We start from the raw sequence: 14,413 nt of genomic DNA on the forward strand, positions 1-14,413 counted from the left end.
ATTGTTTGAAATTAACATATTTTCGTTTAGATTTGGACATCAGTGAGAATGATCTTTCGTCAGTGCCTAACAGTCTTTTTGAGTGTGGCTCCTTGAAGAGATTAAACATCAGCAACAACTCAATATCAGAGCTGCCAGAGTCATTCGGTAGGAGCTGATCTACTCTTCTTTGAGAATATATGTTAATTTTATGTCAATTATGCTAGTTTTCTTGTTGTTACGTAGACGTTTTGATCCATCTGGAAACGTTGTCATTGTCAAGAAATAATATCTGCAAACTGCCGGTAAGACATGACTAATCAAACGCCAAAAAATCCCTTTCCAAATTTTTTAATTGAAGGCATCCTCTGGAAATTTTGACTCAATTAAACAAAGAATACGAACATAAAAATGTTTTTGAAAATTTGCGAAGTGCGCGATGTCCTTAATCAGATCTGTTTCAGATCGGTTTCGGGAAGCTTCTGAACCTGCGGAATCTGTATCTAGATAGTAACCAGGTGACTTTAGACGGACTGTTGAACTGCAACTTGGGCAAGCTGAGCAGCCTAGAGATATTCTCAGCGGCATTCAACCAGTTGCAGTCTGTGCCTGAAGCACTTTGTAGATGCACGCGCCTGAAGAAATTGAACTTGATGTACAATAAGCTGGTCAATCTGCCAGAGTCCATACATTACCTCAATCTACAGGTGGGTTTTCCATCACCACTGAATTTTTTGACAGATTGACATTATTGTTAAAACTGAAAACCTTTCTTGCAGAGCGGTTTTTATGGAAATCCTTATATCTTGAATGTTATAGCCTCACAATTTTCGTGCTTGCCTTTCGTTGATTGTTATGGAAAATCATACTGAGCAAGTGATTGTTGTTTTTTGTCCCATGGTGAAAACACAAAGGCTCAATGTCAGTTTCAATTGCAAAGGTTTTTAAAGAGTTCAACTTATTGCTCCGACCATTGCAAATGGGGAGGAACTTTGCATTCGGATGTTTTACTTTTTTTTGCACACACACACAAATAATTATCATTATGGGTCGAGTGATATATCATATTAAGTAGCGCTCGTTATATGGAAATTTGTCATATTGTATACATTTTAATGCTAAAAAATTGCTTTTTGGTTTGTGTTTTTACTAGGTTTCGATCTTTCATTAAGCGCTTAAATGGCAAATAATGTTTTCAAAAAAAAATTTGATAAGTTGTACAAAATTTTTTTGAAGGCAAATATTGTAGATCATGCCTAATTGACTAGTTTCTACGCGATCTTATAATTCTCAAATCACACCACGCACTAAAAACGACGCTTCCCTTGAAGAAATTTTAATATGATCGGAACGTTCTGTGCTACTTGCTATCCACCCGGCTACATTTGTTGATAGTTTGTTTCGTTCATTTAAAAACGACTCTTTAATTTTGAAGGACCTGAATGTGAGTGAAAATGCGAACCTAGTGATGCCTCCGAAACACACAGCAATGAGTGAGGCTGAATCGAAGGCAGCACTCTTCTACAACATTGACTTCTCAGTGGCACACCAGCTGGCCAAGGCAAAGCTGGAGCAGAAGGGAGAGAGGGTGATGAGCCAGTCTTCGTCTGTAGACAGTGTCAGTGGCTCATTCAGCCGAAACAGTGAGTGCAACACACACTGACTAGTGTTTACACTTGCGACAAGGAAGGGTATTGGCATCGGGTACTAGACTTTCTTCCCGTAAATAAATTTGTTCATAGGATGATTGAAATTGTGGTCATCTCCATCTCTATTTTCGTCAACGAACAGACAGATGGAGAACAGGCAATTTTGAACATGTATACATTTTAAATGCCCGTTCGATTCGAAGTTTTAAATGTTGGTTGTAGATCTACCGATTTCAGTATATCAGTTTTTTCTTTTCATTATTAGTTTTTATTTTTATTCGGCTTAGAAGCTTTTGGCGTATAATGTACCGGCTAAGAATTGTTGAAGACCCTTTTTTGAGTTAACTTTATTTGTCCTCAAACAAATGTTTTCTAATAAAAACATTTTTTTTTCGGCTTAGCGTGTGTGTGGTCAAGAATTGTTAGCTTTTTTTACCGCCTCATAAGTTTTGTATCGATGCTTATTCAACTTTTGAGTGTCTTATTTGTGGCATATTTTCATGCAAGGAACTTTCATCGAAGAGAAATTCAAGACAAATATAGGAATATTTTGATAGATCAATTTTTTCGAATTTTTTTCGACGGCTTAAATCTCTATTTTTGTCGGTTAGTGTGCCATGCTTTGTGTAGCTTTTATCGCATGCAGTGCGATGCTTTGCTTCGCGTCTCTTTGTAAAACTTATAATGGTGCAGGTTTTCAGTTCCAAGATCTCGGATGTTTATGCAAGTAGTGGCAGTCATTCATTTTTCTGTCGCAAGTGATGCGAAGCGCTGCTTCACCCCTGTCACGTTTTTCAAACACCCTTCAAGTTCCAAGTTCAATTTTGGAAAGAAAGAATTTTTCTCCAATTAAGTACATCATGATAACAACAAAATAAACAAGTAGGTAAACAAACAAGGATAGCAGGTTACTGTTCAAGTAATGTTCCGACCATAATCTTATTAAATCATACAACAAAAAAGTTTTTTCAAATAATGTTTTTTTTCGGCGTGGTGTGATAAATGGAGCTGAAAAAAAAACTGGGGAAGATTAGGCATATTCGACAGTCATAGTAAAATAAGCAAATTGAAAAACATTTTTTGTAGAAAAATGACCGGAAAAACAAAATCAAAATTTTTTTTTTTGCTGTTTTACTTATCATTCCAAAAAGGCGCGTAAATACTAAAAAAAACTAACGTTATTCGAATAAATTTACGTTTTAAATTAAACTATATTAAGCTTTTAGGCCATTAATCTAAGCTATTGCAAGTCTGCTCGCTCGCTTTATTCGTTCGAATGAAGACGAAAATCCAAAAATTTCTAACAAGTTATTCTCAGCTTATTACTCAGCTTTCTCCGATGATTATATGTGGTAGCTGATTTTGCGTGGAAAAGAAAATAAACGCACCCGAGTTAAAAGGTCCTCGCCATTTTTCAAATGGTCGGAACAATAATATTTTTCAATGAAGTTAAGCCACTGAGAGCCTACCCTTTTATTTTTATCTAGTCAGAAAGACTCTCAAATACACTCTCAAACCATGCTGAGCTCCTGTCATACCACCATAGAAAAAATAAAGAAAAAAGGAGAAAAGAACCTCTTGCAAATGTTTTGTTTTCTTGAAGATATTTTTTTTGCTTTGAAATGGAACATGATCTCAATATGTATCTCAAGAATGCAGTAATATGCCTTGAGACTGGTGCGGCCTAAGCTTGAGCGCTCAAAAAAGAAGTAGGCGTTTTCAGTATTTTAATATGAAATAGGCAGATACATTTGGAGTTTTCATGACCATATGCGCAGCAAAAGGCTTTTTATAACGGCTTCGGCGATGGGGGATAAACTTACTTAGCTTTGACTGTATATTTTTTTGAGAATGGGAATATTGTAATAATTTTTGAGTTTTCATCACTAGGATCTGGCAGTACCGGTGCAGGAGGCGGTGGCAACCGTAAACTTCGGATCCAGAAGCGGAAGGAGGAAGAGGCAGGCAGTTCGGATGCAGCCAAAGTGCTTTCGGCTATGCGTAAAGTGGCGGAGGACAGCAAGAGTGCGGATGTGGAGAAGACGAATAAGCTGGCGGAGGACTTCGAGGAACACGTCTCAAAGTAAGTAAATTGCTGACTAAAAATTGATGAAAACATGGAATAGTAATTGAGCGCGGAATACATCCATGTTATGTGGGGATGCGTCGTGAATTTATTTTCTCTACATGGTAGGTGCATCCCTCAGAATTGAAACAGAACAGCTGAACCAACAAATAAAGACTTGAGATTTTTCGGACAAGTACTTCAATTATACTTATTTTTTGTGTCGAATAAAGATCATTTTAAATGACGTGTTTCAGTTGTCTAGTTGTGACTGTGTATGCGATAAATTTGGGATACAATTTATGCGTTTCAGACCACTTCGGTGGGACGAGAGACTTAGTGGGCCCCAGATAGACTACAGCAACTACTTCGAAGAGGAAATTGGGAATGACGAAGGAGTCCACGTCTGGTACATCTCCAACTTCGCTCCTGTGCAATTAGGTTGGTAGTTAGCAGCGCAAGTCGACTATTTTCAAGGTTAAACCCTAGGGGCTATGTTTTTGAAACCTTTTTGTGGAGTTCACTTAGAAGTTGATCTTACGAAGAATTTTCTTTGACTCAGCAAAATGTTTGACAATTAAGCACTATCAAGCTTTGATATGCACTGTTTGAGGTCATATTTATTATATGATAGATTCATGCCGTTCTAGCATCCATAAACGCTACAATTTAAACATGAGTGAATGACAGAATGCATTTCTTCTGAAAGAAAGATTTTATCTCTTCACTGAGTTTTAATGCAATACTATTAGTCTGACTGATCTGAGCATACTGTGTATGGTCATTTGCACTCATAGGACATCGCACCGTTTAGCCTAGAGGCGGAAAAGCTCAAACAGATTTATTTTTCTGCCTTTGATTTCAAGTAGTCTTAACTGTTCATCGGACGTTTTGCGTTTAGATGAAGAGGATATCGGGAAGTTTCATGAGAAGGATTGCTACATTGTTTTGAGGGTAATTTGATTTTTTTCATGTGATTTAACAAAGATTTCAATCTGACACTTGCGCTTAATTTTAATTGATTGGTCTGTTTCCAGAACCTCTCCACTGGCTCGGATATCATTAACACTATCTACTTCTGGATCGGAAAAGACGCAGAGGTTATTATGCTATAGTTTAACTAGTTTAAAGTCCTAGATTCCGAAGCGACCATGTTAATTTATAATCTGAAGCGACCATGTTAAAATATAATCTTCATAGATTGTATGATATCCGTATGTGTTTGATTTCGGATGTTTTCTAGCAAGACAAGCAAACATGTGTAGCGATACATGCAGTGAACCTCCGCAACTGCATCAAAGCATCATGTCGGACTATTCGAGAAGACCAAGACGAAGAAAGCGAGGAGTTTCTCTCGGTTTTCGTCGGATCATTCTATGACTTCCAGATATTAGATGGCAAGAATCTTTTCACTTTATTAAGAGTTATGAACGTAGTGAAGACTCTTATATAGGTCTTGCTGATTTTTTTTTTCGTTTTTTTTTCAGCTAAAGTCTTGAAAGTCTAAGAACTACAGATGTGCATTCGTAAATTTTGATGCATTTATGTATATATGCAATTTTTGAGTTCAATTGAAATTCATCTGCTGAAAGTGACGTAAATAGCACTCTCCAAATACGAATGTAGAAATGGCGCAAAAAACGAACGATTTTTTGTGTCGAAAGTTGAATTTAATTTTTAGATTTCCAGCGGAATAAAAACTTTACTTAATGATTCAGTTTTCTCAAGTTGGGTTCATATTATCAAAAAAGCGCCAATCATAAATTGTTCTAGAAATTCAAAGAGCTTAAAGGGCATCTATTCTTTTCTTTGAAATTCGAAAGTTGAGATTTTTTCAACAAAGTCAGTGATTTTTTAATGTTTACTTGCGTTCATTACTCTTCCAATCATCGATTGGCTATGTTCAAAAAATTGATGCGCTGTTAGACGAATGGCTTTTATATTGTTATGATTTTGGATCAGGTAATGGCTTCATATTATAGCAGAAAAGTGTACACGAAGTTTAACTTGAACCCGCTGTGACTAATTAAAAAAAACATGAATTGAATTTGTGGGAGAAATTATGAGATTTTTACTGTGCATGATGGATGAAATTGCTTGATATTGATGAAAAGTAGAATACACAACAATGGTTGAGTTAATTGAATATTGTTTAGGAGGTCACGGGGAAAGTGGCTTCAACCACTTCGAACAGGAGGCTGCAAACCAGTATCTGTTCTGTCTGAACACCAATGCAACGCAAATGGGAATGCACTTGGTTGAACTCAGTCCAGAGTCATTGGACCCTAGATACATATTTATGCTGGATATCGGTCGGGCATTGTTTCTATGGGTGGGAAACCAGACTCCAAATACGAAACTGAGCAAGGCGAAGTTGTTGGGTGAGAAGATAATTAAGAATGAGAGGAGGGGAAGGGGCAGAGTGTTGGTGGTGAGACAGGGAGCGGAACCTAGTCAGTTTTGGAAAGGACTGCTGGTGGATAAACCAGAAACGTAAGAATATATGCAATTTATTTTGTCAAGATTTTTCATTTCAACGCCAGAAAATATCAACTTAGTAAAATACGGATATTTTCAACTGACTATTGTGGAAGCCGCAATGCTTTGTATCGTGTATTTGAATTGTTTGTCTGACCAGTTCGAAAAATGATGGGTGTAACAATAGGATATTTGAGAAAATTCGGCTCACTATTCAGACCAATTTATCACAGAAAGACTGTAAACTGGAGTCTCGTGCCGAGAAAACGGCAGAAATGTTTTTAGTTTTTTTTAACAATGGTGTGATCGGAATGAATGTTCTTTGCTTCCTGCTAAGCAACCAGCTGCTTCGAAAATTGTTTGTTCCTAGTAGTTGACATTGCGAGCACCGAAGTTTTTATTCGTATATTTCAGGTTCACGTTCAAACCTTCGGAGTGGCTGGATCTGAACACAATTAAGAAGCCCAACTTGTACAATGTGCTCATCAAGCAGATAGATGGAAACAAATACTTCGAGCTCAGCCAATGTGTGTAGAATTGTTATGCTCTGCGCCAATTGCTTTTAATGAAATAAACTAATTTAATTTATCTAGAAGACCAAAACAGATGAGTCAATAAAAGATTAACAATCGGTACAAGCAACTCGTTAACTCAATCAGTTAAAAACAACCTCAGTTTTTTTGAAGCGTTTGTTGAATTAAACAAGGTTGCAGTGTTGGTCAATTTATGTCATTTTTGGAAATTTACGTCAATTATGACACGAGAAAATAACACGCTATTTCTGACAGACGTTTTAAACAGTATTTAAAACGTACTGTGTTATTAAAGGACCAACACTGCAAGGTTGCCTCAGCGAGCGGCGATTTGGCATTAATTAACGCTTCAAGCATTAGAATCAGTCATAAAGCCTGTAAGAATTCTAATGTTCTTTTTGAGCATTTTGCCGGTGGTTGAATGAAAATCTCAACTAAACAAGGATATTTAAATTTGTCATTATGAGAGTGGTTGTTTTTTTTTCAGTGGAACAGACCAACTGGGCTTTGAACGAGGAACAACTGAACCCGAAGTCGGTGTTAGTTCTAGATGCGCAGACTGCAGTGTTTGTGTGGGAGGGTAGACGCAGTGCCCGCATACTCAAGAGGGCCAGTGTACAGATTGCGGGTGTGTTGCTGCGAACAGTCGTTAGACAGGACGATGAAGCTGGAGTAATTGTCGAGAAGCAAGGGTAATTAATACGTCACAAATTGTCATAACTGTGGTTTGTCTCTATTCCAAAACAAACGATATACGACCAGCCATTTTTTTCTGGGCGTTAGCATAACTTATAGCGATATGACCACAGGAGTAAAATTTCTACACTATTTTCTTTAGACTTTTCCCGTAAATATTGATCACTCTCGAACAGTCGAAAGGATTTATACATTAAGGTCGGTTATTTTAAGAGTCGGTGAACGTAGTTTAGGCTCTTATTACGCTTGCGATTAGCAAGCGTTATCAAACTGGAATATATATATAAGTGATTCAACTGATTTTGATAAGCTAGTCAATTAGCTTATCAAAATCAGTTGAGTCACTTGTTGATTATGCAGCTGACTATGCTGCTTACTGACATGCTCAATTTCTTGAAAATTTAAACTTAACACAACGGATTTTGCTCGTGCTGTAGAAAGTTTTCATTGTAGCTGCAATTGCAAGTGTTTTTCATTCTAATTTCAGGGGGGGGGGGGGACTTTTTTCGATTCTTTTTTTGGTCAATTGGTTCCAGCTCAAAGGTTGTTGGCTTTGTTGCCACATCACTGATTTTTCTTGTGCTGTAAGCAGTTTTCATTGCACTTGAAGTGCAAGTGTTTTCCATTGTTGTTTAATGTGGGACTAAAAACTTTTTTTTTATAAAATCTTTTTTTCGGCTTAATAACTTGCGTATGCTCAAAGATTGGCTTTGTTTATTAACATAAATTTTGTTCCGTTGTTGCTGATTTAAAATTCAAGTGTCTGGCATGTTTGCCTGGAATGAATTTCTATCGAGACATGAAAGTTTATGTGACCTATTTTTTTTTCTCGAAATTTTCATTTTTTTTGTTTTTTTTTTGTGTTGTATCGCAAGGGGTGTGAAGCTCCGCTTCGCCTCTGTGTTTAATTCGTTAATTTTTTGTGATTTCAAGCAAAAGTTTTTACTCTTGCGAGGTTGCGAGCGCAGTGTATTAGTACAGATCTTTTTTTTTAACCTAACTCGCAAATAAAAGTGTTCAGTGAAAGAGAAAATCCGAGACGTAGCCGAATTTTTCGTCTCATTTCGCTAGTGTTTGCGAAGCCCAGCTTCACACCGTTGTAAAAATTGTTCACGCTCAAATTTATTTTTCACGGTTGATTTTTCATTTTGTCAGTTTTTGCTAAAAAGAAGTCAAACTACACTATCAAACAGAAAAATTGTTGAGGTCAGGAAAAACGTGAAAAATTTTTTGTTTCTATTGTTAAATCGACTTTAAATTCCCAGTAGAATGGAAAAATTACCCTTTGATCCAGTTTTTTCTAATTAGGATAACTTTACAGAAAAGTGCTAATCAAAGTCATAAATTATTTTTGAAATTCATAGTTTTAAGGTGGTAAGTTTTTAATCAACTTTTTTTGTTTTTGATAAACTTTTTTTCAATAAGCGCTTCCTTGTTTTTTTTTTCATTTCTTTTTAGTTAGAAAAAAGTAATGAGTTTGAGAGCCAGTGTCTTGTTATCGAAAACTAGACTTTTCCCGTAAACAGCTTTTCTTACACATCTGTAAGAAATTGAATTTGCGTTGTTATTGAACCTTTACAACTTTCTGGCGTTTAAGGCTTTAACAACTGTAGGCACTTTCGTTTTAGTTGGCATTTGTAAATTTGTCAGCCTTACCTCGGTATATTTTCTTTTTTTTTCTGTCTCTCGCTTAAGAGCTCTATTTGGCCCGAACTGTTTCGGCGTATGTTTTATCGGATTAGTGAACTTGTTTTGTGTTGTTTGAGTTGAGTGTATAAACTAATTGAGGTTGGTTGTGGTGTAAAAAATAAAGTTAAGTTTTTATCGCTCACATTTTTTATGACAACAATTTCTTTTGTTTTCGGATCATTCTTTGTCTACCTACGTATTGTCGGCTTTGTGGCTGCTCGGTAATTACTAAACGTTGTATTACAAAACATTTAGTGGTGGCAAAGTGTTCATTATATGGCGGCACTTATGTTATAATCACGATCTAAAGCATTGGAAGTTTCATAGCATCTGCTCTCTGCTTGATTTGTGGCTAGTATTTGTGATTTATTTTTTGCGTCCGTGGCTGAGTGGTTAGAGCGAGAGACTCATATTTTAGGTCGCCGTAGGTCGTAGATCAAATCCGAGACTTAGCTGATATATATTTTTTTACTAATTCGAGGCTTATTTCTACTTTTTCTTATTGGACTTTATCGAGCTGATTTTTGTCGTATTTTGGCTAGTGTTTGCGAAGCGCAGTTTTGCCTCTGTTTCAATGGTTTAATTCTTGTTGAAGTTGGGGTAGGGTATGAAAAGTTCAATCTCCAGAAAACGAAAATCAAAGCAGGACGTTTTCTCTAACTAAATTTTATAACGATTATGCTTCTAGGTTTGAGAGTGAGTTCTTCAAGAGTTTCTTCTCGAAGTGGACTTCGGACAAAGTGGCTGTTGACTACACAAAAGATAACCAGCACCTGCCGGAGCACCAGAAAACAGCTGATGAGCCACCGAAGGAAGCCAAGACTAGTCTGAGTGCACTGTTTGCATCTCGACAGCCAGACCACAATTTGGAAGACATGGAATACGACAAGTTGTACTTCTCAGACGATCTGAAACACGTTAGAATAATACAGATATTTTGAGAATGCACAAACATATTGAAATTGCTCGTTGCTGGTGTTTTTTAAAAACTCAATATTGTCAGTTGGAAAGGCGCCATTTGGTTTTTCTCCGATCCATTGATTTTCGTGTAACATTTTTGAACGTGATAGAATTACTGATAATGTTTGTGATATCTAAAAAAATTTGTGATATCTAAAACTTTCATGTATCTGAATTGTTTTGCGTGTAGTTATCAGATTTGATCGGTTTATAAAAATTGAACAGATCTTTGTTCAAGCGAAGATTAGTGCATTACTATGAAGAACTTTTTTTTACACAAGCCAAGCGTAGTGTATTTTTACGAAGAGTTTTTCCCAACCTAAGTCGCAAATAATAGTGCTCATTGGTGGCACTTTTGGTATGTTCCAATTTAATCATGTTAAAACCTATTTGAGCATAGGCAATTTAATAGCATGTGTTGCGGCTTTATTTTTGGCTAGTGTAAGGTCCTGTTTAAAACAACAGGTATTATGAAAAAAATATGGGATTTGATGTTTTTTTGGTTGTTTTTTTTTTTGCTACGCTCTGGAAAATTATTGCACTTTCGCCGAAATTTCATTTTTTCAAAAACAACAACCGATTAAAAAAAATGTACTAATGGATAACCTGGAAGTTCTTTAATGTGCCTGCATATTTTGCTAGTCACTATTTATTTTACCCACGTTCTACGGCCTTCGAAAGTTTCGGAAGGGGATTTTTGACCCATTTGTTTTCGATTTTTTTTTGCATTTTCTCAAATATTAAATGCGCAAATCTGAGATAAACGTTTCAATTAAAAGAACAAATCATGGGGATTCCCCTTCTTATGCGGCTATTCCCCAAACTCGGTAGAAAAAAGTTATGGCCTCAATTCAGCCCATTTTTGTTATTTTCTAAAACTGCGACTTTTCTCAAAAACTACCCTGCCAAATCGGAGATTAAGGGTTGAACCGAAAGGAAAAAACAATTGTGTGAATCTTCCTTGTGTAAATGGCTAGACCCTGTGGTGTGAAAAAAATATGGCCTTAGAAAACTAACCCGCTGATTCTAAGGTTGTTATTTCAATCAAACTAACGTGGTGGTTAGATTTTCTCTGTTTAATATGTTTCACCCTATTTATTTTAGAAAAGCTGATAAGGTTATCGCAAAAATCCATTTTTTGTAAAAATTCCAAACTTTTTTTCACAAAAATTACTAGCTAAATCTGATATTAAGGGTTAAATCTAAAAATCAGGCTGTGAAATTCTTCCCTGTATAAGATGCTCTTCCCATGCTTTATTAGAGAAAAGTTAATTGATATAGGAAAAGTCTTTGTTTGATCAGTATTTGATCATTTCTTATTTCACTTTTTCGAAAACTACCCAGCCAAATATGAAATAAAGAATTCAGATAACAGAGCAAATAGTAGTTTTTTCCTGTGAATAAACAGCTAATCCCGTACTTAAGTAGGGAATTACTAGGGTTTTGCGTAAATTCCAACTTTTGAAACTTTGAAAAGTGTGCATTTCGGTATCGCTACAATCAAAGATTAAAATGTTAAACCAGGTGCACCACTAGTTTACCTCCAAGCGACCGTGGCGCAAACGTTAGGACGTGAGACCCCTAATCATCAGGTGGGAGATTCAAATCCGGAAGTTCCAAATAGATTTTTTGGTTGAATTTTTGCTGCATTGCATAGGCAATTTGATAAGAAGCTGTAGCTGCTTTTTTTGCTAGTGTAAGTAAAATTTTCGCAAGGTGTATTTTTAATCTTTCCCTTTTTCCTGATTTCATTTTGCCTGTTCAGAGCTTTTTTACGGTTTCCTCGCTTGTGTTTGCGAAGCGCAGCTTCGCCTCTGTGTCTATATATCATATCATAGTATAAAGCTATCATAGTATAATTTTCAGACAATTGCGTTCTGGTTCAACGGACAAAATTTCGTGAAGCTTCCCGAGCATGAAATCGGACAGTTCTACTCGTGTGACAGCTACGTGTTAGTCATGTATTATGTTCATCCCCCTGATGATGAAGATTTGACCGACGATACAGATGATACGGCAACGGAAGAGGAACCAACGGGTCACAAAGGGTCATCGGGAAGCGGTGGGGGAGGAGGAATTGGCAGCTTTAAACATGTAAAAAGACGTTTTGGAGTTTAAGGGAAATGATATTGATATTTGATGAAAACCCAAATCGAGAACTAGTTCCATTTGAAGCGAATATTGTTCTTTATAGTTTCTTTAAAACACAAATCGAGTACTAGTTCCGTTTGAAGTCAAAAATTGATTTCTTAAGAGATACTAAGCCTTCTTCTTGGTTCGAAAATTTTTTACGGTTATAATTGCACAAGTTTGCATTAAAAATGATTGAACAGAAAATGTTTGTTTTTCAGGAGTTCAGAACTGTGTTCTGGAAAGGTCGGGACTCTTCAAACAAAGGCTTCTTCAACTTCAATCTGCAGTTTTCAAAGGAAGACTTGCCCTCGTTCATTAACCAACAGATAGACAAGCTGCGAAGTGGTCTCAACTTACCAGATTTGGAAGCCGCAATCGAGCCTACTCTAGTTGTGAATCAGCAAGCAGAGGATATTTCACTTCTGATTTCGCTCAACCAGCAGATAATTATCCATCGGGGATCGAGGAAGGCGGCTAAAAAGGAGGAGGAGTCGGGAGGTCGGACAAAGTTGCATTGTGTGAGGTCGAATGCGGGAACTGTGTTCACGAGGTGTATCGAAGTGGACTGTGAAGCAAGATTACTGCACTCCTATTATTGGTATGTCGGTGCACAAAAACAAAAATTTCAAAGAGGCCTCCAACTCCTCATCAAGTTTGTAGGTTCAGTTTTGGCCTATATTATTGTTAACTTCTTCTGCAACTAAACATGGGCGAAGTCGTGTATATGTTGTTTTGAGCGCTATCATGGAAACATTGTAAGCACAGGAACCACAGTTATTTAATAAAAAGGTTCCATATGTCAATTAAATTTGGAAATTTGTTTTTAGTTATATTCTTGGTATTCCTTTCGATGAAAAAGAGAACTCCTCTTCATCCTCAAGTGGCATTGCGTATGTCTGGATTGGGTCCAAGTCTAATGAGTTCTTCCAGAAAGTGGCCAAGAAAGACGCAGAAAAGATATATGGAACCATGGTGAGACATTACATAAGGTCTTTACACTAGTCAGTTTGCGAGTATTAGTGTAGTAGTACGATTTTTTTTCTAATCAGCTCGCAAATAAAAGTTTTCACTTATTTGGTGACTTTTTTGATATAACCACTATCTGTACCAGTGGACCGTTTCATAGCTTCTATTCTCTGCTTGATTTGTGGCTAGTGTTTGTAGTTTAGTAAGCGTCCGTGGCTGAGTGGTTAGAGCGTGAGACTCATATTTTCTAGGTCGCAGATCGAAACCGAGACCTAGCTGATTTTTTTTTATTTCGAGGCTTATTTCTACTTTTTGTTGCGTTTTATAGAGCTGTTTTTTGTGTTCTCGCTAGTATTTGCGAAGCGCAGCTTCGCCTCTGTGTCAGCTCTTCGAGATAGATAAACAGGGATAGCCGGTTTCTGTGGAAGTAGCACTGATTGTTCCGACCATAGTCTTAAAAAATACAACATAGTTTTTCAAATAATTAAGAGTAATGAACATAGTGAAGAGTCTTATATAGGTTTTGCTTATTTTTTTAAGGAAAAAATCTTAAAAGTCTCTAATAACTACAGATGTGCATTCATACATATTGATGCACTTATGTATATATGTACTTTTTGAGTTCAATTGAATTTCATCTGCTGAAAGTGACGTAAATAGCACTCTCCAAATACGAAAGTGGAAAGGGCGCAAAAAAGCGTGAGCGATTTCTAGTTTCAAAAGTGGAATTTAATATTTAGGTTTTCAGCGGAATAAAAACTTTACCTGTTGATCCAGTTTTCAAGTTGGGTCAATCTTATCAAAGAAGCGCCAATCATAAATTGTTCTTGAAACTCAAAGAGCTCAAAGGGCATCTATTTTTTTCTTTGAAGTTCGAAAGTTGAGATTTTTTCAACTAAGTCAGTGTTTTTTTTGTTAACTTGCCTTCTTTACTTTTTTTCCAATCTTCGATTGGCTTAATTTGTCATTTTTTTGGCGTGGTGTGATAAAAGGAACTGCACAAAAAAACTGGGGATTAGGTAGGAGGAGCTCTCAAGTAAAACTAAATTTTTCAAGTTAAGCTATTGTAAGCTTTTAAGCAGTTGAAATAAGACTGCTCGCTCGCTTTATTCGCTCGAAATAAGACGAAAAATCAAAAAACCGGTTTTTCTCGAATCTGGGAAGTTTTTCGAAATTTTGTATAATGTTTGAATCACGACTGTAAGTGCTTTAATATGATATATCACTCCACCCAGTCCGATCATTATTTGTGGTACCTGATTTTG

The 14,413-nt window shown here is 36.5% G+C and overlaps 1 protein-coding gene across 1 annotated transcript in view; it reads left to right on the forward strand.

Annotated features, from left to right (window-relative positions):
* LOC134841140 (protein flightless-1-like) overlaps positions 1 to 14,413 on the forward strand; it is a 52,057-nt gene that overhangs the window by 36,571 nt on the left and 1,073 nt on the right. Inside the window, exons 7-22 of the mRNA XM_063856937.1 lie at positions 31 to 147; positions 226 to 284; positions 444 to 686; positions 1,415 to 1,622; positions 3,519 to 3,711; positions 4,007 to 4,134; positions 4,595 to 4,647; positions 4,731 to 4,793; positions 4,937 to 5,090; positions 5,850 to 6,186; positions 6,586 to 6,698; positions 7,192 to 7,396; positions 9,778 to 10,006; positions 11,916 to 12,143; positions 12,401 to 12,780; positions 13,010 to 13,154. Coding sequence (XP_063713007.1) covers positions 31 to 147; positions 226 to 284; positions 444 to 686; positions 1,415 to 1,622; positions 3,519 to 3,711; positions 4,007 to 4,134; positions 4,595 to 4,647; positions 4,731 to 4,793; positions 4,937 to 5,090; positions 5,850 to 6,186; positions 6,586 to 6,698; positions 7,192 to 7,396; positions 9,778 to 10,006; positions 11,916 to 12,143; positions 12,401 to 12,780; positions 13,010 to 13,154 — 2,855 coding nt within the window. The remainder of the gene's footprint in view (positions 1 to 30; positions 148 to 225; positions 285 to 443; positions 687 to 1,414; positions 1,623 to 3,518; positions 3,712 to 4,006; positions 4,135 to 4,594; positions 4,648 to 4,730; positions 4,794 to 4,936; positions 5,091 to 5,849; positions 6,187 to 6,585; positions 6,699 to 7,191; positions 7,397 to 9,777; positions 10,007 to 11,915; positions 12,144 to 12,400; positions 12,781 to 13,009; positions 13,155 to 14,413) is intronic.

The sequence above is a fragment of the Symsagittifera roscoffensis genome, chromosome 3 (assembly GCF_963678635.1).
Source record: "Symsagittifera roscoffensis chromosome 3, txSymRosc1.1, whole genome shotgun sequence".
NCBI lineage: Eukaryota > Metazoa > Xenacoelomorpha > Acoela > Convolutidae > Symsagittifera > Symsagittifera roscoffensis.